We start from the raw sequence: 25,126 nt of genomic DNA, 5'->3' as shown, positions 1-25,126 counted from the left end.
GGCAAAAAAAAAAAAAAAACACACACAGAAGGGGACAAGAGGAAGCGAGGGAGACAGGGGAGAGGTAGCTGGGTTGCACCATGTGACCTCGCCAGCTGTTGCTGTATGCTGGTGGGAGAAAACGGAGAGGTGGGGGGGGGATAAGCAGAGGGAGGGGCTGGAATCCTTGCCGGTACACAATGTGACTGGTGACAATCCCTTCTTCTGCAGAGAGAGAGAGGAAGAGAGAGATAGACACATACACACACACACACACACACATGCTCGGACAGAAATGTGAAGAGGGAGCTCACACACACCTCTCCTGATTCAGCGGAACAGATCTGTCCGTCACCTCTCCCTTGGCTGCAACCTTTTACGCAGCGCGCCCTGCCGCAAAACAAGACAATCCCCCAAAACACACACAGCGGGACCTGCCCCGTCCGCACGTCCGTCAGCCTGCCTGTCCAATCTGCGTAGATTAACGGCTCTGTTACAACTCTGACTGACTGACTGCGTGTTTACTGGCGTCCACTGCAGAGGAGAGCAGAGGAGAGGAAGGAGAAGGAAAAGAAAACGACGGGCTGAAAAAAACCTTCCCGGGGAGAGACGAGCCGCGAATGTGAATGATGGGAAAACTAAAAAACAACGACGGCTGCGTTGAGGACGGGCCATCGGATGAACACAGGGACAAGTAGATAATAAAACAAAACATTTAAAGGAGAAAGAGAAAAAAAAACAACAAAGAAGCTTTGTTTCTTCATCTCTACCGTCCGGACCTCCTGCAAAGGGGAGATGGTCATCATTATGGGATAGGCGCACGGGTTCTTCCTTTTCGCCCATTGCCATGGATACCAGCACGCGAAAATTCACAGTGCGGAGATGGTTCTCCATCTACCTGAAGAGCAAGGCGGCGAGGAACAAGAACAGCACCGGCTTCTGTCAGCTGGAGGTGAGTCGACCCCCAAGTCACCCACCCTGCCTCCCTCCCTGCCTCCCCAGGAGGAGAGGCGCAAACTTCACCATCAAACTAACCTGATGCAACCCTCCATGCCATCACGCACAGATGCGTGTGTGTGAATATCTGTGCGTGAAGGCATGGAGGGTTGCATCAGAGTTGCACCATGTGTGTATGAATATGAAGGCCCCCCCCTTAGGAAAAAGATATAGGAACGGGATGTGGGAAAGACTGTGCGTTATTTGGGTGTTTGTTTATTTATTTATTTATTTATTGGTTGTAGAGTGTTTTCAAGAGTCACTGCAGCATCGTTACAGCTGTTGCTCTGCCTGCCTGTCAGGGATCCAGAAAGCAGAGGGAGGGATGGGAGGGAGGGACGACACTGTGTTTTGACTGAGACAGAAAGAGAGAGGGGGGAGAGAGAGAGATGGGGGGGGGGGACAGAGACAGGGCTACATGGAAATACAATCCGACAGACTGGGCACGCTCGCAGGCAAACGAGCAAGCAAGGCAGGCAGGTTGATAGATAAATGAATACAGACAGATTGATTCAGGGGATGGCAGCAGCAGCAGCAGCAGCAGTGGAGGAGATCTATTTTTAGCCTAAACAAACCAGAGAGAAGAGGTGGTGTTGCTGTTTGCAGCACAGCTACCTGTATGTGTGAGGTATAAATAGAAACTCCCCCCTCCTGCTCTGGTCTCTGTTGTAGTGACGACAGCTGATGAATCAGGCTGACAGGCTGCCTACCTGTTCGTGTGATGGTTAGTCCTCCCGGCTGGCAAATGCCTGCTTGTGTTTTTATTGTTACCTGTTTCAGCTGAGTGTCCACATCTGTGAGGTGGAGGAGCTTTGATTGCTCCATGTGGGGGGAGGGGAGTCCTCTCTTACCTCGCCCTCATGGGAGGGAAAGGTCAGAGTTTAAGTACAGCTAAGGATCAGCCCCTCCAGACGGCCTTGAACCTCCTGTGTGTCCTCGCGAAGATGTACGTCACTCAGTCTGTCATGCTGAAAAATAAAACTCTCTGTGGGCTTAAGTTTACCAATCAGTCACATCACAGCAGGTGTTTTAAAAAACTACAGTCATAATTAAGCTTTGACTGTTTTTCAGACATTATATTACAACATTACACTCAAAGTGTGAAGCCCAACTCACAGGCTCAGTAGATTATAGCTATCTCATATTGACAGTAGGGCTGCAAATCAATGTTATTTTGATTGTTGTTTAAACCGCTTATTATTTTCACCATTAATCATTAGGAAAATATGTGTATAACAATTTCCCAGAGCTCAGAGGGACACTTTCCAATTGCTTCTTTTGTCCAATAAACAGGCCAACACCCAAACACTCTTCATTTACTGTTATAGATTACAAACAAAAGCGGCAAAATGTTACATTTAAGAGGCTGGAACCAGCAAATGTGACGTTTTTGCTCGAAAAAAAAACTGAAATAATTATTATCATAGTCGGTGATTAATTTCCTTTTCGATTGACTAATGGACCGATTGTTGCAGCCCTTACAAGTTTGCTTATTAACTTTATGAAAAGATGTATTATCTAGTTTAATGTACCTTGTTGAGGTCTGATCACCAGAATTTGAGCTTCAACTTATTTTTTTTGCACAAACCCTGATGTGAAAATTAAATCAAAGCAAGGGTACAATATTGTGAGAGAAAATCCTTCTGCATCTCTGACTGTTGGGGTGGAGTGTGGATCTGCGCCATTGCTATGCTGTCACGTTGTGTGCTGTCATGTTTGTGTCACTGAGGATCAATGTGCAGCTCAGCTCGGATCAACACTTCCTGTAGGATCTAGACTGTGACGAGTAAAACCTTTATGTTAGTAATTATTCCCATTATTGTATAATCACAAGCCACTGCCAAGAGGGCGAGGTCGTTATTCCCTGTATAAATGTACTTAGATTTAAGGAAATATTAAGAATCAAGTAGAGATTATTTTAGAAGCTGCTCTGGAACAACAACTATCTCTCCTGCTTTAAGATTTTGGTGTTGCTGTGATAAAAGAAAAAAAAAGTCAATCTCAAAGACTGAATTTGAGACCTAATGAACTTCCTCAGCAGCTCGCTTTTGATTAAAACTGTAACAGGCAAACAAATGTGCTGCTTTTGTTCACAGACTCGATAACACTCTCGCAGCGGAGATGGCATCAAATAACTTCCTCTCTCAGCAGAAACAGATCTAAGTGACAGTTTGATTATTTTTAGCTTCACATGAAGCTTTGAGTCTGAGAAAACTACTGTACTCTGGAGCCCAAATTGAGGGACCGCTCTCATGCTGTTATAAAAACACTGTATATTGTGGCGATTCTGTCCTAATGAGACCTCGAATGTCCTGACAGCCGATTCCTCACACAACACTAGACTAGAAAGTGCATTAAGAGAAATATCTAGAAGTTCTTGCAGTATTTTCTGTTTCCTGCTGACCTTGTTCCTTTTATTGTCATGTGAACATTCGCTCAGACAAACTGAATTAATTGGAAGATGTGTCCATGGATATAACCACAGTATAAATCCCTGATTCAAAGCATTTTTTTTTTTCACTTTTCCACGTCAAGCTGCACCGTTGAATGTCTCACTGCCTCCTCCCGAGGATACAAACACCTCGGGGGAGGCAGAATCATGACAGTTTACTAAGAATGAAGTTTTTTCATGAGAGACATGAAAGCTATCGCAAAGAAATAGAATTTACAACCAGTACCTCCCTAGATTTACTAACTCATATTTGAGAGACTGGGAGCTTTACAAAATTACAGTGTATCGTCGTGCTGACCAATCTCAGGTTAGTTTCTTTGATCATCTGCTTCACTGAGCAGACTGAATAGGCTGAACAAGGCAGCTTAGACTATGCATCCATGCACCGCCAGTGACCTCGGCCCCATACCTATAGAGCAATAACATAATGGCTCATAATTAATTACCACCTGTCTGTGTGTGGTGTGTGTGTGTGTGTGTGTGTGTGTTCACTTCATTTTTAATTATTCATTTGTTTAATCAAAATGGATGTTCCATAAACATTATTTCATTACGCTGAGTTGTTTCTGATTTCGCCTCTTTAACGCCTCTGTTTTTCTTATCTTCTCTGTTTGTAAGTTCTTAAACAACATACTAACGCTGACTGTCTGTTTCTCTTTCCTCAGGATGACAGTATTCTTAAGGAGATTGACATCAGCCACCATGTGAAGGAGGGTTGTGAGAAAGCAGACCCCTCTCAGTTCCAGCTGCTTAAAGTGCTGGGACAGGGTTCCTATGGAAAGGTACAGTAAACATATTTTTAACTATAACTGCTAACACCTAAGTTTCACAGCAAATGTAAGGGACATCTGAGCCAGAGCAGGTTCTCTCAAATCCGTTGGCACATCGCTCTGAGCCGGGGATCTTGGAATAAGACAGGAGATCAGTGTTGACATTAAAGATAACCCATGAGACTAAGCCCGATGCTGACTACTACAGGTGACCCAGTAGTGTATTATGTTTCCTCAGCTGTACTACATTTTATCCACTCAGATGGTCTGTAAGCAGTTTACAGTTACATGCACTATTATGACCATAAGTGTGTGCACACTCATTCACGGACATTGATATGCAGCTATAATAGCCTCCACTCCTCTGGGAGGTCTTTCCAGGAAATAATCGACAGGAGGGATTCTCTCACATTAGGACGCAGGAGCACTAACGTCTGACACCGTCAGTGATTTGATTCACCCTGAAGGTGTTAGATGGGTTTGAGGTCAGGGCTCGGTTTGGGACAGTCAAGTTCTTCAAAACCAAACTGGGGAAAGCATCTTATGATGGGCCTCGATTTGTGTACGATGTGTTATCAGCTGAAGCAGGAAGGGCCTTGCCCAAACTGCAGCCTCAAAAGTGGAAGTGCACTGTGGCCAAGAATATGAATGTGTGGTGCAGCATTAGATTTCCCTTAACCCATTAATGTCCACAATGGAGTTTCATGATTTCCTTCACAGGACTTGGGAGTACTAGCTGAGCTTAGCACAAAACCACTGACAGTTTTCATACTGGTTATAGTTTGAGACTGCGGTGCAGATTGGTCACATTTTCTTCTTAACAAATGGCTGTCAAACTTATATTTGAAAATTAAATGGCTGTCAAACTTATATTTTAAAAGAAATCAACATTTAGGTCTTGACAGTTTAAACAGAAATACAAATCTGTGGGCCTTTTCTTCAACATAACAACATTGAATATAGCATTTAAGTGGAACCAAGGAGCCTGGCTCAAACTGTGAAATAACTGCCTGAGACCAGAATACACAAGAGTACATGAGTTGGGGTGTCCACTTACTTTCTGCCATATAGTTTGTGTCTTTTTTCATTGTTTTATTAGTCATCATTAGATAAGAAAAACCTTCCATTTTCAATTATTTCTACACTAGCAGTATGTCACCTCATGCCACAGATCACAATGTCTATTTAAATTAGTGAAGGTCCGCTGAATTGTGACAGTGTTACTGTCTGAATGAGGCAGACATGAGGCCGCAGCAGATGTTGGCGGGTGGATGATTTCCCCAAAGCGACAGGCCGGCTGACCCGGGTGAGGTCAAAGTGTGGCCTGGTTAGCATGTTGACAGAGCTAGCTAGCTGTTGCTAACACAGGCTTCATTAGCATTTTGCAACTCCATGTAAATCATAGCAGTTATCAGAAGTGCAGTGAAACAGCATAACCCACTTACTTATTATTGAACCGAGGTTGGCATACTCAATATCCTCTTTTAAATCACCTGTCAGAACTTTTATAGGAAGGCCTTTTTACAGTGAAATGGTTTATTTTCTATCCATCCACATTTACCTACTTTACAGGCAAAGGTGGCTGTGCGTTAGCATTTAGCTAACATTGAAAGCTCTGACTGCAGGTGGGCGTGGTCACGGTCAAACTGTAATGGTTACTGAAGAAGATTTTTATGGATAGGCCTTGATTTATAGCAGTTCTACACTATGAAAATACTTAACTACAAGTAAAAGTTGTGTATTCTAAACCTTATTTAAGTAAAAGTATGGAAGTATTATTAGCTAAATTTATCTTAAGTAACAAACTTAGGGATATTTTGTTGTTGTTGCACATGACTGTGACATTTTCATCTTGTGTTTCGTGAATATTTTTGGTCCCCAAAAATTATGCAACACATTTCATTTACATTTTGGGGCATTTAGCAGACACTTTTGTCCAAAGCGACTTCCAGTAATTCATACATACATTGATGGTGGTTGCTGCAGTGCAAGTTGCCAACCAGCACTTCAGGAGCAGTTTGAGCTTCAGCATTTTGCCCAAGGACACTTCAACATGCAGACCAGGGCAATCAAACCAGCGACCTTCCGATAACAAGACGCCGGCTCTACCCCTGCGCCACAGCCGCCCCAGCCATCATTTTTAAAAGAAATCCCCTTGAAAAACAAACTCCAGCCAGTAATATCGACAGTTTGGGCAGTAAAAAGTTATCAATGCCTGCACAGCATTTCATATGATTTTTGTTGCATACATGCATCCATATATCCCAATATCCCCTAGCCACTTTTGAGTAGTGCATTCAGTATAATATTACTGGTGCAGTAATGAGGATATTGCATTTTACTGCTGTGGACGTTATTTCAGTTCTCTCCTGTCCTCCTGTCTGTTCTGTTGGTAAAGTTTAATTTACAGCAATGCATCATATTGTGTAAGATTATCATACATTTGCACTTCCTGTGAGAACCACACATCTTTAAATCTAGTGAGCTAATATAGATAGCTTTGTTGTGAGTTCTGTGACATTCACCAGTTAATCCAACAGGTTTTTTTAATGATCTTGGTTATTTATCTTAACCATATACTACTACAAATGGTCTGAAAATATTAAACAAGTGTTTTGCCTTGTCAGAAACTTTTGCAAGATCTCAGATAAAACATGCTGATGACAGTGAGACATGGTGGTGATAATGATGATGATGATGATGATGATGATGATGATGATGATGATGATTCCAGGTGTTTCTGGTGAGGAAGATCAGAGGAGTGGATAGAGGACAGCTGTATGCCATGAAGGTCCTGAAGAAAGCCACGTTGAAAGGTAAAAATGAAAAGCTGAAGAATGAGATGCAGTGAATTAAACTACTAATACTTAATTCCATACCTTCCTAATTGTTACAGTGGCTCCAATATTTAGCTGATACATTATAATTATCAGTCTGCATTAGGCGCAACTGACTCGTGATGAGTCAGGACAGCCTTTTTGGACACATGAGGATCTTAGAAATAAGAAGAAAAAAAAGGTTACCTGAATTTTTTGGAAGGAAAAGTTTGAAGATATAAAATATTCCAAAACAAAAAGCAGCATCCACAGAGGATGTTTTTCATGTAATGTTTTTGCTTCTTATGCCAGGCAGTACTTTTTACATACTCTGGTTCAACCTACGTATGTGTCTGTAGCATCCAGAAAAGGACTACACTGCATCTTGACATAAACGCAGTACATTGTAATAACAACTTTTTGTAGTTATTGTCAATCCACTGGTAATCTGTTAAATGTTGTTCAAATGTAGAGTTCTCAGAGTGTCCTACATTCAGGAGGATTTTAGGTAAACGAGGTTAGTTTGTACTTTTGACGCAGATAAACAATTTTGAGTCGAATGAGATTATTGTAAACGAGGATATGCTGTACAAAGGCGGTTGAGATGTCATGTGCTGATTTAGTGTCTGTGTACAAGCCTTAATCCTCTTAACCCGCACCCCTGGAATTTAAATAGTTATGGTCTCATCCTGTCAAGAAGACAGATGCTGCAATAATACTGTTATTGTAGTTTCCACTGCACTACGTACCAGTAGCAACATGAGATGGGTCCAATTCAAGTGACATCTTTCAGTTACATAAATGCAGTTTCATCCAACAGAAGCCTACTGGCTCCTACCTAATGATATAAGAGGCTTGTCATGATTTATCTGAATATAAACAGAAATAACAGACTAACAATATTAAACAAATGTATCTTGTCGCGCTGTCTCTGCACTCAGTTCGGGATCGTGTGCGGTCTAAAATGGAAAGAGACATTCTGGCAGAGGTGAACCATCCATTCATAGTTAAACTGCACTATGGTAAGTCTGACTGTGTGATCTGAATATTTGTCTTTTTTTGAAATCACAGTTTATTCTCATTTATAACAAACTAGGTCCTCTTTTTTTTGAAGAGGCGATAGCAGAAACTTTTTAATGCCCGACTTGTCTATATTGCTAGCAGGAGTTTGGGTTCTTTGAAAAATTAATAAATGTGGAGGCTAAAGGCTGAGCAAACATGACTCACTCAAAGCAACCCCCCACATGACAGCTATTACTGTGCAGACTTTACAGCTGAACGATGCCTCTGGAGCGATCAGAGCTGCTCCTCAGCTCATCGCTCAATATGAGCTGTTACCTAAAGGGCAGGTTGGGGAAATAATTGTTTTGATTGGATACCTATCCATGCACTGAATGCATTAAAATGATGCTGAGATTGTTTGACACCTGTTACCCAGCTGTGGTTGGATGTGCACAATAGACACCTATTCTGCTTAAATACACCTTTAAATCCCCAATATAGCTTCAATTTGTGTGTTTGTGTGTGTGTGTGTGTGTGTGTGTGTGTGTGTGTGTGTGTGTGTTTGTAGCCTTTCAGACAGAGGGAAAGCTCTATCTGATCCTAGACTTTCTCCGTGGAGGAGACCTTTTCACTCGCCTGTCAAAGGAGGTAGGTTTGCTACTCGCTAGCTCTTTTCAAGCCTTTGCTTCTCAAGGTTTATTATGGGCTGTATAACACTGATGCAGAATCACCAGGAGGGATTATACCTGCCATCATTGTCCTCGTCAACGCTGTGTTGATGTGACCCTCGCCTCGGTTACTTTTTATGCTGATGTATTATCAGTAACCACGCAAGCGCGTTGGTAGTGAGTTGTGTTTTCCTGGATACAGTTTTGAAAAGATTAGTGCTTTTTATTGTGGCTGTTCTCATTGGGTTTTGCCATTCATCCTGAGTGCTCTGATCACAAGTAGATGACTTCAAGCCTTCAATTTACACCTGGCATTGATATGTCTCGACATGTGTCTCAAGAGATATACACTATATACGCATAATGCCTACATGACTGGAACTAACGGATATGTTTTTTTTATACAAAGAAACAAATCTCACCATCTATAACATGTTGCAGAAGTATTATTAGTATGCTTAAATAGTGGAAAATCCTTGTAGGCAGTGTTTCACAAAGTTAATAAGTTTCTCCTAACACAAAAAGTCCCAAAATTGAGCAGTTTTCCAAGGGAGTCTGGTGACTTTCATGTGACTACCTTTACTGTCAAGTGTGTCCTCATTGTGTCCTGGAGTTGTTCACACCTGTCCACTTGTGATCGGATCACTCAGGGACGCATGCTGAGACCAAATGTGAACACAGGGCCTTAGACTCAAAAAGTCTAAATCAATCAGTGTACTGAACATGCCGCCATGGGAAGTTATTTTTGGTGGTTGCACTGAAACTTTCCAAGCTCTTGGAAATAAGTCTTATGCTGGAGTGAAGGAAACACCAACAAACAACAAATGAAAGAAAGAAAGAAAGAAAGAAAGAAAGAAAGAAAGAAAGAAAGAAAGAAAAAGAAAGACAGACAGAATTGCTTCGTACAGCTAATTTTCTTTATTTGTTCTAGGTAATGTTTACAGAGGAGGATGTGAAGTTTTACCTTGCAGAGTTGGCCCTGGCCTTAGACCATCTACACAGTCTGGGCATCATCTACAGGGACCTAAAACCTGAAAAGTACGATCTCATAAAAGCTTCCTTTAATGTATCTATTTATTTTACGCAGTGATTTCTTTTTAAAGACAATTTCCCTGTTCTGTTCTCCCAACAGTATTCTTCTGGATGAGGAAGGACACATTAAGATAACAGGTCAGTGCATCCAACAATTTTCTGCCTTTTCTGTTCATCTTTTACTTCATTTCAGTCCTTCCGCTGACCTTGTTCTCTGTCTCGCTGTCTTTCTGTTCCAGACTTTGGATTGAGTAAAGAGGCCATCGACCATGATAAAAGAGCATATTCCTTCTGTGGAACAATAGAGTACATGGCTCCAGAGGTCGTCAACAGGAGAGGGCACACGCAAAGCGCGGACTGGTGGTCATTTGGAGTACTTATGGTGAGAACTGTTTCATCATATCAGTCTTTTTACTTCACAGCCTTTCATGTGCACTTGTGTTCTTTTACTCCGAGCACACAGTCGATTTTTGTCTGATCACGCTGACAAAACCAGCTGGCATGAGTTTACTGTATCTCATGAGCCAAACACTCGGCTCTTGGATATTGCGCCAGTGCAATGGTTTCTTCATTTGGCTTTCTTCTGGCAGTAAAGCTGCTTAATTACCGTATCTGGGAGATTAAGTCCCATCACTTTCAGTAATCGTGCATCTGTTGGATTCTGCTTGTTTGGTGAGGCTGGTGGCTTATTTTACTAATACTGAAAATGAGGTTAATGTTCACTGACAGCTTGCAGCTACATCAGGGCAACAGAGAAAAAGTGTCATCCCCGTCTGCCCTTGGTTAGTATTAGGGATAAATATTCAAAAAAAACAAACAGCTGAACCATTTACAATAAACACCCTCTGGACTAAAATTATTTGTACAACTAAAGACAGTTGTGAAAGGAGTCAAGTCAATTTTATTGAAATAGCGTCACAAGTCACAAATTACACCCTCTGTCCTTAGACTCTCGATTTGGATAAGGAAGATCTCCCCCCCAAAAAAGACCTTTGACCAGAGACTGTTTTATAAAATAAAATTTTGAAAAAAATAATAATAATTACATATACTGTAAAACACTGTAATGTAACATTTGTGTCAGGTCAATACCATTGTAATCATCCTGGAAAGCAGAAGAAGTTATCTGTTTTTCATTGTTTTTATTCTTTTGTTTTGATAGTTGTGACTGTGGTTCTCTGTTTTAAGATTCACAGATCTGTCAAAGATCTGTGAAAGTAAATTCTTATTGGATTATTTGTAAACGTAAAATTATGATCTTCTTCTAGATCCTCTAGATCTACTATCATCATTACTGTGAAAATATGAGCTTACTGTTCATCAGAAGATGTAGACATGTCACTCCTTAAAAGTTGCCATAAAGCTGCAGTTGTGTCGCGGAGGCTGATTAAGGTCACACATGAATAAATAGCTGTTTATGTGTGTTGTTACACAGCGCACGTAACTACATTTTAACTATCAGCATTTATATTGCAGAAGCAGACTGATGGTTGTGATCGAGCTTGCGCAACAGCGAGCTCATTTTTTATGGAAATATTAAGGCACAGCTTTAAAGTTTCTAATCAATTCAAACAAAGTGTTGTTCATATGCAGGGGAAGTGAAAAATGTAACTTCAATGTTCAGAATAATCCACTCTCCAACAACAGTCGTGACTCAGCTGCAACTTGTTCTAAAAAAATTATCATCTGTTTTCCAGTTTGAGATGTTGACAGGATCGTTACCATTCCAAGGAAAAGATCGGAAGGAAACAATGGCGCTTATTCTAAAGTAAGACAGAATTTAAACTGTTTATTGTTATTCTTCTTGAGGCCTTTTATACAAGCCTAACTCAAAATGGTCCAAGTATATTGTATAAGTGCTGTTTTGTGTTATCTGTAGAATGTTGATAACATTTTCTTGTGTTGATGGTGTTTGATTAGTGCCTTGCTCTCGGTGTGTGTGTGTGAGAGTGACAGTAGTTTCATATATAGCATTCGCAGGATGTTACTGCATGTCTTTGATTATAGTGCTTACTGAATAATTTTTAATTATTTGAGATAAGCTGCTTATATGCAACCTTCAGCAATCAGCCCCAGAGTATCCCACTATACCTGATTAAACAGGACAAAGTCTTTACTTTAAAAACAAACTCAGATTGATCCATAATGAATAACTATGTTGATGTATCAAAGCATTTACTAAACATCTGTGTACATTAACATGTTTCTTGCCCTTGTCTGTACAGGGCAAAGCTGGGAATGCCACAGTTCCTCAGCCCTGAAGTGCAGAGTTTATTAAGAGCACTCTTCAAGAGGAACCCTGCAAATCGACTTGGTACAGTATATGTAAAGTCTGATATGCAGATGTGCTGGAAGAACCTCCAAATGTTTGTGAAATGTAATCCAATTATTGAGGATAGTTCTTCCATTGAGGGATACAGAAATGGGATGATACAGCTGCAGATTACAGCTGCAACCTAAATAAAATCAATCATTATGAACATTTTACACACCAGCTGAGTTACACAAAAGACACGTCACGCAGACCTGGGGAGCTGATACTACTAATAAACCTCATTCCACAGTCTTCTTTTATTATGCTACTTGTGTTAAGCGATATTCCATCGTCAATTTGGCAGTACACATAAAAGCCTTAATAAAAACTGGCTGTATACTTGTTTTTACTACGCTGTCTGCTGTCTTAACAGAAGTGAACAATGTCTCAATCTGTGTGGCGAACAGGTGCGGGACCAGATGGAGTGGAAGAAATAAAAAGACATCGCTTCTTTGCATCCATAGATTGGATTGTAAGTACAATGTGTGAAAAATATTCTGTAGTCTGCATCATTTAAGCGTTCAAATGTTGTTTCTTTCAGGGGACGACACTAATTACAATGTTAGTCTTAACTTGTATTCAACCCTGGTATGCTCATTGGCATTACACACATGCTGTTTACAGCATACCAAAGAAAGAGAAAGACTAAGCAAAGTATATTGTTTGCAAGTGTGTAGCACAGTTGTGGAAAAGATCTGTAAGTAAATACATTGTCCTACCACCAACATCTACACCTGCTGCTCATACATACTGTATATTAATTTTGTGCACACAGCTGTGTCAAATGTAATAGTTTCCATGAAGTCGTACATCTGAGATTCACTGTTCATATTAGTGTCTGGGGTGTAAATTTAAAAACATTTATTTTAAGAGCAGCACGTCTGAATGACATTGTGATGTTTGTATCCTGTCATCGAAACCCTGCAGCTGTTCATCCACTTCCTCGAGAGTTGCCCACATTCATGAATCATCGAGCATCCGTTAGTGTGAGATTTTGCAGAAGTGGCAAAATCTTCCGTTTCTGCCCGTCTCTGCCAACTGTACTGGAATTAATTCTCTTATCTATGTATAATAGCCTTCCTCATGGAAGGTTTGCTCACGCGCACGTGTTCAGACTAGTGACATTACCTGTGCCATCATAATCTAAACTTGGCATCCACTCCTTCTTTTTAACTATCTGCACACTTGGCCCAAAGCTTTTTTGTTAAGTTGCCTGTCAGACACCACTGAGTCCTGCTCAGATACCTGATAGCTTTGATTGCTGCCCCCGGATTAAATATTAGTCTTTCCCTGAGAAGAGAAGTTCAAAGCAAATCGACGTTCTTACACTGATGCAAAGCAATGCACTAATGTAACAACTGGATATACATTTGGAATATTCAGGTCAGATTTAAAGGTGCAACATGTAAGAATTGTTGTACAAAACATTCAGGAAAAAGACTCATGCACACTGTCCACTTGCGACAAAGTTTACTGCCAACAATCTTTCGGTACATAAACCTTCATCAGGTTATCTAGAGACAACTGGATGACTGTTTAAGTAACCGAAACAACAATTTGCGTGAGTCTTTTTCCTGATTTTACCAGTCTTCAGTCTTCTCCTACGCACTTGTTGACCCTAAGATGTGCAAAAGCTGCACTCTAGTTCAAAACAACAAAATTTAGCTAAAATGATCATGAGAATCTGAGGAAATGACAGTGCTGAAATTATGTCAAAGACGTCCATGTATTGTGTAAACACCAATACTCCCCTGGTAGCCCGGCTAGCTGCATGACTAACTGAGCTAACAAAGCTACAGTCGTGGCTGTATAAACAGAGCATGGTTAGCAGCATTTATTTTCATTCATTTAGCAATTATATGGTCATATGCTGACCATATGTGTTGGGTGTATGAATCTGAGGTAGCCAATTTGTCTATATTGCACCTTTAATATTTGGTAGCCATACAGGACAGGTCCAGCTCATTTGCAGTTTTATCAAACTTAGATGTGCACACCAGCGGGACAGGTGACTGTGACTTTGATAGCCAAAAGCCTCATCAAAGTAATTACTGATTAATTGATTGTTTTATTGATTGAGCAAAGTGCTCTGTGGTCACACTGTTGCACCCGTTTTACCTTTTTATCAGAGATGTTGGGAAGGCTTCCTACTCGCGTTTATCCGCTGCTGTGACTAGCAATGCTCTCGTCCCTTACAAAATCCACTATTATCTGCTTTGCATGCCCACTAATCTCTGCCCCCACTCTTACACCTCACTACACCACTACCTATTCACCCCTGCCAAACACCACCATTTTTTCCCTTTTACAGATGGTGTTGCTGGCTTTGAGGCCACAAGCTATCAATAAGAGGCTTACGTTCTCCTCCACACTATGCTAATTAAATAACTGTGCTGTATCAGGCCTGGTGGATCCCCTGTCACCCATCAGGACCTAGTTTGACTTTTCCTCCGTGATCCCGAGTCCGTCGTTATGGTCCTGATCTTTGAAGGAGATCCTCGCATAACAAAAACTGACATTAGCTGCATCCTCACCTCGTCAGCAGGCATGCATCACAAGGACTGTTAACTGCAGATGACATAACAAGTGGGAGTGTTTATTAGTGTTTGACATTCTCACCATAAATCAAATCAATTAAGAAAATAAATCTGAATGCTGCAGGCCTGTCATGGTTATTTGATGTGTAACCCTGCCAGACTGCTCACAGCAGGCAATGGTGACACCTGCAGGACATACTCAGCATTACACTATAGTCAACAAAAGATGAGGAGTGCACCTAGTCTGTGTGCTGTGGTACTTAGAATGGGCATTCATTCATTAATTCATTCATTCACTCATTCAACCATTATTTTGTTTAATCACACTGAACACTTGTCAATTAAAAAACAAAGGGTACAAGTACTTTTACAGATTAAAAGTGGAGAAAGGGTTAATAAAACTACAGTAAGACAATAGATATATTCATATTTCATTTTCCTTCCTTCCTACATTTCTTTCTTTAAAAATTAGACCAGACTTCATGAAAACTCTTGGCAGTCATAAGTCCTTGTGATAAATAAATTCAAATGAAGCAGCATCTATCCTGAACTTTGAACCATTTATCAAAAAAAAAAAAAAAAAAAGCTTTGTCTGATTCTTCCAGTGGTGGATAACCATCCTTCAAGCACCAATAAAACTTGCCACTGCAAGTCCAAATTGTTGTTCAGATAGAACTGGTGGCAGCAGATACCTAATAATCACAGTTTGGGTGATTCTCGCAATGGTTTATGCGACCGCTCTCCAGTACTTTCGACAACCTCTTACCAGAAAGGACAATCAAATCACACAATAGATGAAGAAAAGTACTTTTCAACACCTCCAGAACCAGTTATCCTCAATCAGTTAAATCAGAACTTTAACTTGACCATACTTATACCGGTGTATGATTTATTTGTAATGAGTAAATTTGCTCTGTTTGCTCTGTGACTGACCATCCTTGTTCATTTAAATCTCAAAATCAATGATCATTTTCAAAGATGTAAGGACTACAGTTAACACAAAATAAGTGTGCACAAAAATGATTAATGAGAAAACTAACAAACAGCAACAGTACTCTGTTAAAAACAGTTACATTCAAGAGCAGAGTAGTTTGTAATCATGGTTATAAAATGTGCTGCAGGTGTGTTAAATCGTAGTGTGTGTTGTAGAATTTTAACAGTGGCTTAGCTTTAGGGTTGGGCTGAGCATCACTTTACAGTACAAGTCATATGTGACCTTATTCAATGATGGGATGTAATTATGGACAGTACCTGTAGTAAGTGCAGTTTTGAGGTACTTTTTTTCCACTGTTTTATACTGATTTATACACTTAACTGCATATCGGAGCCAAATACTTTACATCTTATTCACTACATTTATTTATCAACTTTAGTTATTAGTTACATTTCAGATTCAATGCTGCATCAAACACATTTTGAATCTTTTTTTTAATACAAATTTAAGAATTCACGCTGATAATCTCTTGACCCTTAAGTACAATTACTGCAACAAATTAAAATTTGATACGTGAGTTCATTTGATGTCTGTAAGTTTAAGACTTATGCTTAAGTTCAATTCAATGGGTGAATTTCTAGGTTACCAAAAGGTAATATTTTAATACCAAATCTATACTTTTACTCAGTTATGATTTTTAGGTATACAGCCCTGTCCTTGTTATTGTTATCACTGTCTATGCATTGAGAATCCATGAGTCGAGGCCAATCATTACTTTTCTGTCTATTTGTACATTCACAGTCGTTATTCTACTCTCTTTCAATTTCAAGATCAGACTGTGTCATTGATGATGCAGCTTATGTTCGCATTAAACCTGGATCTAGTAGGGATCAGTTTGGTCAGAGATATGAGACAAACGTTATAACATTTAAATTTAACAGTTGTGTGAGCCAACCTATACCTATGTCATTGATTATACTCCATCCAGTGACTTTTAAAAATTGGAATTCAATGGAAATAAAGTCTGTTGACACACAAACACAGTTCACTAACTTAAGATGTATAAGCATGACTTTAACATTGCACCTAATCATGTGTCAGTTTTGTGTTTCAGCCAGCTGTTGCTGATCAATGCCGATATTGATGAATGTCATTTTTTTTTGTAGAAGTTGTACAGGAAGGAGATGAGGCCTCCGTTCAAGCCGACGGTTGGAAGACCTGAAGACACTTTCCACTTTGACCCAGAGTTCACCTCCAGAACACCCACCGGTAACTGAAACATACCAAAACACACATGTATTGATATATGAACACATGTTAATCAGAAAGAATAAAATGATTCCAGTTGAAAAGAACCTACTTGTTGTTTTAGGTGATGATGTATTTGTACTGTACTTTCCATTGGAAATCACTTTTGCTTGTTTGTATCTGTGTGTCTCTGCCCGCCCAGATTCTCCCGGCATCCCTCCCAGCGCAAACACACACCAGCTGTTTCGTGGATTCAGCTTTGTTGCGACGAATCAAATTCAGGAACCCACTGTTGCTACGGTAGCACCTTCTCGTCAGGAGGTGAACAACATCAACCCGATAGCACAGGTACTGTATGTACTGTGTTTCATTGAGCAAACAGCTAACGTCCAAACTCCTCACCTAATCAAATGATTACACTCACACACTGATTGGAAAACAAATGGCCTGTATATAAATCACAGAGCTGGTCAGTTTTATGAGCCAACTGACAGATAAACAGGTTGAATAATTAAGAGACTGGCTATTTAATGAAGCTGACCTTTCTCAACATCACTCCCATAAATCACCGTCAGCCGTATTAAAGCAACTGGCAGCTGGATGAAGCAGTTATTCTCTCATCTAATATACGACTCTGGCACATTTGGACGTGACGTGATATATGAAGTCAAAAAAGTGTGTGTCTGATTATTTGTGTTCCCCGCAGCATCTCCGTGGTGACGTGGCCTTTAGTGATGTTTATGAGCTCAAGGAGGAAGTTGGACAGACGGTGACTTCTGTCCGCAGAAGATGTCTGCACAGAGTTACGGCTGTGGAGTACTCGGTGAAGGTAGTGGACACTAAACCTTTATTAATATTCTTGAACATACATGTTAAGCATTCACAACACCAATCCACAACATTTTATGGACGAATATACTTTTCACTCCACTATATTTGTTCAGTATCTTAAGTTGCTAGTTACTTTGCAGATCACATCCTGCATAAGAACCAAAGAAGCAGATATTTTAATTCATGAAATGTATTGGCATTGGATTTTTTTTTTAAAGACACTGAAGTAGAAAATCTGAAAAATTCGAGATATCTGATCCGACAATACGCCAGTCTGATGATCGGTCTATCAGGAGCGTTGTCATGATTCTGGAATTTGATACGACAGACTGAATCACCATGGCGTCACGGTCACAGCAGCCATTAATTCCCGGTAGAAAACTGGCCACTGATTTGCACTGTTGAGATAAATAAAATTGTATGTTTCTGTTTTTGTGTCAGATTATTGAGAGGGCAAGGAAAGACCCAGCGGAGGAGATCGAAATTCTGTTGAGATACGGACAGCATCCAAATATTATTACCCTGAAGGATGTAAGTGTGACACACCACAACCATGATACAATGAAGAGCAGCACTTCTTCTTCGTCTTTATAACAGTTTTTAATAAGCCTCGCGTTGTGTGTTTGTTTTTTTTTACCATCAGGTGTTTGACGACGGCCAGAGTGTGTTCCTGGTTCAGGACTTACTGAGAGGAGACGAGCTGCTGGACAGAGCTCTGACGGTGCCAAATTTTACAGAGAGGGACGCTTCAGACATCATCTGCACTCTCGCCAAGACTGTGGAATATTTACACTCACAGGGGGTAAGACGGCAGGACGGGAAGGCTTCCTGACTTCACTGTTTTTGAATGTTTACACTTATTCGCGTAATATTGTTTGGTTTTGAAGGTTCAGTGGTTGTTTGAGCAACCTTTGACACTCACTAATAATATGGTCATTTCCTTTTTCCAGGTCGTGCATCGGGACCTGAAGCCTAGTAACATTCGCTATTCTGATGACTCCGGACTCCCAGAATGCATCAGGATATGCGATTTTGGTTTTGCCAAACAGCTCAGGGCTGAGAATGGCTTATTGATGACCCCCTGTTACACGGCAACCTTCATGGCTCCTGAGGTACGGTATATTGATAATCACAATACAAAGTTGCATTAACGTGAGTTATTGAACTGATATCAAAAATACACTTTAAACTAATCCCACCCTGCACTCTATTGAAATTATTTGTGTGTGTGTGTGTGTGTGTGTAGGTTCTGAAGAAGCAGGGTTATGATGCAGCCTGTGACATCTGGAGCCTGGGGATCCTGCTCTACACCATGATAGCTGGGTAAGTTTCTCCATGTAATATTTCCATTGTGTGCGAATGCTCCCCCTGCTGCTTTAAACAGGATGTTTAACTTAACTCCCCCGGTGTAATAACAGTGAAGTCAGTAAGAGACTGTGTGTTTTACCCCTGTCAAATGAAAGCTTATTGCTTCTTATCTTTTATTGACTATAGATTCTATAACGCCAGGGGTTTTAATTTATCAAGCGATGTTTCACAGCAGTTGTAGATTTTGGAAGACTCCCTATGGCCTGACTTATTCCCCGTTATTGTAACTCGCCCAACCATTGAATGGCTCTCTGTAAATGTTTATTTTTATTGGCCAGTTTCAGTCCATTCGCCAGCAGCTCTGAGGACACGGCAGAGGAGATTCTGGCTCAAATTGGCTGCGGGAAATTCGTTATCACAGGGGGGAACTGGGACCTGGTATCAGACACTGCCAAGGTACAAATTTTATTTTATTTTAAGAGAGTGGACGTACATTTGCACATAAAATGGTTGCACTGTTGACATATAAATATCGCCCATGTATGTCTGCATATATTTAAACAGGACTTGGTGATCAAGATGCTCCATGTGGACCCCCACCAGCGCCTGACTGCCCCCCAGGTACTATATCTCCATAATATGCTGTATAAGACAATAGGTCCCTTTCAATACTGTTAATAGTTTTAACTGTAGTATTAAGCATTTTCTGTTGAAACTGGAAACAGTCAGTTTACTACACATGATATGTTTTTAGTCATTTATACAGAGACAATGAACAGTAGAGGCAGTCATTTGACACCATTTCTCTTTTCCCGCATGTACATATGTCCTGTAAATCTTTTTAGTTCAAGTTAGGATAGTATGCAATATTTACTGCATCTTAGCTTGCTGTTTTGATTGGAGCAGTATTTTGAAATCATTTTTGCTGTGATGCACTTCAGGTTCTCCGTCACCCCTGGATTGTAGACAGAGACCAGTTGTCTGACAGAGCTCTCACCAGGCAGGATGCGCTCACTGTCAAGGTCAGACGCATGTGCATGTGTGTGTTTACAGCAAATATCATCAGAATATTAGACCTGATACAAGTGTGACGCCAACACATCTGGGACATTTGCAAATAAAAACAAAATGCAATGATTTGAAAGTACTTTTAAACCTTTATTAAATTTAATTTAGTACCATTATATTGTATTTAGGTTATATGTAATATTAAATGTATGTATTTAGGTTCAAATATGAATGAAATGAATGTGTGTAATGTTTTTCTCTGTCTGTCCATCTGGTGGTGCTGTCTGCCACGTATTTGCTGGTAGTATATTATTAGGCCAGTGTTAACATGTTGTAATGCAGTCTCCTTTTTATTCCACCAGGGGGCACTGTGTGCCACCTACTCTGCTCTGAGGCGCTGTGCTCCAGCTCCGCTCCTGGAGCCCGTTCAGTCCTCCAGTCTGGCTCAGCGGCGAGGAATGAAGAAATTAGGGAGTCCCAAAGTTAGTCCAGATCCCAAAGAAAAGGAGCGACCCCAACAATCTGAATTAAACACAAAATAAATCAAACGTAGGCCCATGTAATTTTAAGAAGACATAGTGTCTTTCCAAAAAAGCACAGACCTAGTCATGATGTGCTTAAGGGCCTGTAACTTGAATGTAGCAGATCAACAAAGTAAAATCCCAAACTGAAATAACGTTCATCTAAATTTTATCCTCAGACAGCATTTCTTATTTTCTTTCATGGATATAAATCTGCAAAGAATTGGACTGGTCTGAGTGGACTTTTACTTTGTTTTGATCACACAAGTCGGGACACAGTTAGAGCTGTGGTGCAATATAAACAGACTACTTGTTACCTGCCTTGATGTATATCTACTGTAGCACCAGCAGCTTAAAGTGGGACAAACCATTCTGGACAAAGAGGTATTCAGTGCCACAAAGAACATGCAAATGAGTTTACTTTAGTTTTCGTTATCCGTACATATGTGTTTTTCATCAGGAGTTCATGGACAGCTGAAACGATAGCGTCACTTGCAGTCAGTACTCTAACATCTAAAGTTAGACATGCTGTAGAATGACTTGTAATTGAACGAGGGACTGTCAGTCAGAAAATCACTTTTTTCCTCCAACCAAACTTCTGAATTCAGAGTAGTGCATGTGAAAAGTGTAAATATTCTACCAAAGGGAATTATTACGTTAACGATGCCATTAAAGTCCTTTTCTTCATGATAGGCTTAATAATTTTACTCTCTGTATTGCTGTCTTCCATAAAATGCAGCCTTTTGACTCTTATGAAATGTATTGTTAAATGTGTCACTACTGCACTTCCTACATCAGACCGAACAGTGAGATATGAAGATGTTTGTGTTGAGCGAGGTTTGTTGCGTTTAATTATGATTCATAAAATGTTCCTTCGCTTTACGAGTAGTCATAGAGGCAGGGACACCTGGGGAGCAGCATATCGCTCCTCGGTAAACGTCACACTCACGGCAGAGCTCTGTGACGCTTGTGCTACTTTGTATTATTAACTCTGCACTCAGTGTGATAGTTCATCTTTCTGCGTGTGCTCAAGTGTGTCATGTCGCTTTGCCAGTAGGCTTCTGTTAGCTGAACGCCAAAACATCTGAGAAGCACTGTGTCAGAGGATTATACATACTGTCGACTGCTGCTGCCCTGATTGTATCTGAAAATAACTTCAATCACAAATACGAGGTATGACTGAAACAGGGTGTTTGGCAGACATGAGTAGCACACTTTGTGTTGTACGATAACAGTGTTGTTACCAGTAGAAAATCATGATAGTCCACTATTTCTTGCACATACTTCCTGGTCAGGGGTCAAACCAAAACATATTGTGACATGTAACCAATAGACTACTGTAGCAGGGATTACAGTCATTCTGTACACATCATGTTTGCTAATACACATACCATATGTGTTGTGATGCACTGCACAAAGTGTGAGAGGTGGGGCCGGGACTGATGCAACTATTAGTGTGAAGACGAGGTTGTAGATATTATTGTGTTGTACAACCGCGAGGACGAGGTGAAGCTGTAAATATTGTTTACTAATCTAGATTGTACATACTGTCATGCAGAACCATCGGAGAAGAGGCTTGATTGTATATACATGGTGTTGTACAAGGAGCAGTGAGACTGTATATATTGTGTTTGCAGATCTATTGAGATTGTACATATTATATTGTGTTGTGCATCCATTGCTCAGAGTGTACATACTGTCTATACCTGGCCAATCACTGAGAATATTGGCTAGAATGCCAAAGTTTTACAAATAAAGGAAAAGAACAGAAATGGCACAGAAATGAGTGAAGTGTTTTTTTTTTTCTTTTCAAATCATATTTAAATACCGTGGCGGTCTTTAAATATAATATGATGACATGGGAATTTCTTTAAGCATTTACCTGAAGTTCCTACCAAAAGATTAAGATTAACATTTTGACTTGTCTCAGCAGTCAAAGCACACATTTTATGCAGTTGCCCTCTCATTTCACAGGCTCTTTTGCCTGTTGTGTTATATTTGGCTGACATGCATGATTTTAAGGTGGGCTGTGTGACTCTTTGACAGGCTTAAACCAACAAAGAGACAGAGCTCTAGAGCTAACATTTCAGATTCAATTTACAGCTGTATGTTTACATTTGTACATGTAAAACTCAGAGTAAAACAGGCTTATTAAACTGAAAGTCTGACAGTAAGAAAACTGCAGCCAGAATAAGTTGCACAGTGCATGTTTAAAGGCAGACTATTTTGTAAAAAAAAAAATTGCAATGCATGCTTTGGTGTTATTTGTGCACAGAGAATGCAGGAGTTAGTGAAAAATGCAAAGGAAAAAAAAAAGAAGAAAAAGTTGATTTTGTTTTGTTTTTTGCATGGGTGTGCTATGATGACTTTCACAACATTGCACGGTACAGAACCATCACTTCACCTGCATTTAAGCAGAACATAAGTTATTGCCCTCACAATCTTGAGCAGTAATTTTTGTTGGTAAACGGGAGACGACTGTGTCATGTCTGCATATTCACAACAAGAAACAAGGACGTGAGTTTGGCGGTGTACATGTAAGGGCCTGATTGCCAGAACTTGCAGAAAAAAATTACAATGTGTGTAATCTGCGTAAAAGTTGCAGCGATTTATCACAGTTACAAGGTGGTGCAGACTTTTTGTTAGCCGTCGCGATCACAGCGTTGCAAACTCCCAGAGGAACTGGTTATTAATAACATCAACTATGTTACATTCAAGCGTCCCTGTAGGCCGTGACAGTGAACCACACCACCACAATACTAGAATCCTGAAATATGATAAAGGGATTTCTGCACCAATCAATTTTATTATTAACATGGTTCACTTTCTTCTAATCTCAAAGCATGAACCAAATGATGAAATGTAATTAGGGCTGTTTGAGCACTGTATAGAACAAACTATGAGAGGCAAAAAACAAGATCAACATCATCAAGATAACCAGATTATTAGAACGACATGTGACCCTTAAATGCATTTATGTAAAACAAACTAATCTATCTTTGCACAATATCTTTGAACACCCACACATTTGATAATCAAGTAAATGTGAACGTTTTTAAAGATTTCACCACCTTTACATCACAATGCAGTCCTAGGCGTTACACAGAGTTCACTGTGTTCAGTCTGGTGTGTGCAGTTGCCGTTCAATAGAAAAATAACTCCTTTCTGGATACTTATGAAGGTAAGCACTCCAGAAAGAAAATGATTTTTACCTACAACAATAAAATACTCTTAATTTACATCGACAATAAAAAAAAAAAAATAATAAAAAAAAACAGAGTTTCTTTCATGTAATCCTTTTTCCCCCAAAAAATAAGCAGTTCACCAATTGAAATCCAGGCAACATGTGTTAAGCTCAATACAACAGGGTCATTAATAACTATAAACGATGGAGAAATTTGCTTCGATTGTAGTGAAATCTAATCTAATCTTAGGCGGTGAGAGTTCAGTGCCATCTTCCTCTCTATCCATCATAACGGGGCAGCAACTTTCCAAAGCCACTAGATGGCAACCAATCATAGCCGATGCTCCTACTCTCTCTCTCTCTCGCTCTCTTTCTTTCGATTTCTTTCCAGAAGTTGTCCCTTTAGAGCCATAATCTTTAAAAAAAAAAAAAAGAAAAGGAGAAGAAGAAGAGAACGCTTTAATTTATATCAACCACCAGGCTCACACTCTGTTCCATAAAAGCTTTTAGCAGGCGCTGAGCTGATGTGTCAGGTGGGTGTGGCAGGCTCATCAGCCCTGACATTTAAGTGCAGTAGTGCTCAGAGCAAAAGGGATTGGAGGATATGAGTAGATACAGATGACAAGCCCCCCTGCGAAGATGATTGCAGTGGAGTGACAAGAGGAGACCAAACAACAGATAGAGGAAGAAGAAGGTGTCGGGAGGGGAGAGATGAAAGGCAAAAGAAAGAAAAAGAGCTTCGGGAAACAATAACTCAACCCAACAATTACAGCTTTGTCAGAATTTTAGATCATCTTCTATCTAAGGGAGAACTTCAGAATTACAACTCTTTAGGTTCTTTATATTTTAAAGTTAATATCATCACACATGTCTTTTAATCTTCCTGAGGTGTAGGATCAAATCGTTTTAGTGTCAGGTCCTGGTGTTTAGTGGTCCTTAAAAGTCAGCACCTACGAGTGAATTTGATGAAAACATTGAGTAGGAACCTCGGTTTGCACCTGGCCAACCTTTAACTGGGAAGCCAGTGATCTGGTCACTGTAATACCAAACTGCCAAAGTGTCCTTGAGCAAGTAACTGATGAATTACCCACCCTAAAAAGTTATTATACATATTTAATTAAACTTTAGTAGATAGATATTTCACTGTTAACAAACAATGAAACACTTAAACCACTAATTAAGTAATTTTAAAGGTTTGTTCACAGTATTCATAAACCATTTACAAAATATCAGCCATTCATTAAATTATTCAGACCTTTGTTAAAGTCTCTGGGAATCAATCGTGGGAGGTTATCATTGTCAATGTTGCAGAGCGAGAACAGAGATATCAGTTAAACAAACAGAAAAGAAACCATATTCCAAAAAAAATGCAAAACATACTACAACAATTACAAGCCCGTAGCAGGTGATTATTTAATAAGTTATATGAGAGAGACCGCAGCTCTGGCAGTGGAAGCAGTCCTGGAAGAAGAAGCCAATCACTGGAGCGAGTTAGAAACGGTCCGGGGGTTCCGATGTAACATAGA

The 25,126-nt window shown here is 40.1% G+C and overlaps 1 protein-coding gene across 1 annotated transcript; it reads left to right on the top strand.

Annotated features, from left to right (window-relative positions):
* The first annotated feature begins 225 nt into the window (after window positions 1-225).
* rps6ka2 (ribosomal protein S6 kinase, polypeptide 2) lies at window positions 226-20,469 on the top strand. Its single transcript, XM_037096607.1, has 22 exons — window positions 226-931; window positions 4,093-4,209; window positions 6,932-7,013; window positions 7,955-8,035; window positions 8,584-8,663; window positions 9,615-9,721; window positions 9,816-9,853; window positions 9,955-10,097; window positions 11,413-11,483; window positions 11,941-12,029; window positions 12,437-12,501; window positions 16,667-16,769; window positions 16,951-17,096; window positions 17,455-17,577; window positions 18,021-18,110; window positions 18,223-18,381; window positions 18,530-18,691; window positions 18,826-18,902; window positions 19,226-19,343; window positions 19,452-19,508; window positions 19,829-19,909; window positions 20,258-20,469. Exons 1-22 carry the CDS (start codon window positions 827-829, stop codon window positions 20,435-20,437), a joined length of 2,274 nt encoding a protein of 757 aa, XP_036952502.1. The 5' UTR covers window positions 226-826; the 3' UTR covers window positions 20,438-20,469.
* Window positions 20,470-25,126: the final 4,657 nt, after the last annotated feature.

This window comes from Acanthopagrus latus, chromosome 4 (assembly GCF_904848185.1).
Source record: "Acanthopagrus latus isolate v.2019 chromosome 4, fAcaLat1.1, whole genome shotgun sequence".
In the NCBI taxonomy this organism is placed as follows: domain Eukaryota; kingdom Metazoa; phylum Chordata; class Actinopteri; order Spariformes; family Sparidae; genus Acanthopagrus; species Acanthopagrus latus.
This window is presented reverse-complemented; position numbering and strand designations above follow the sequence as displayed.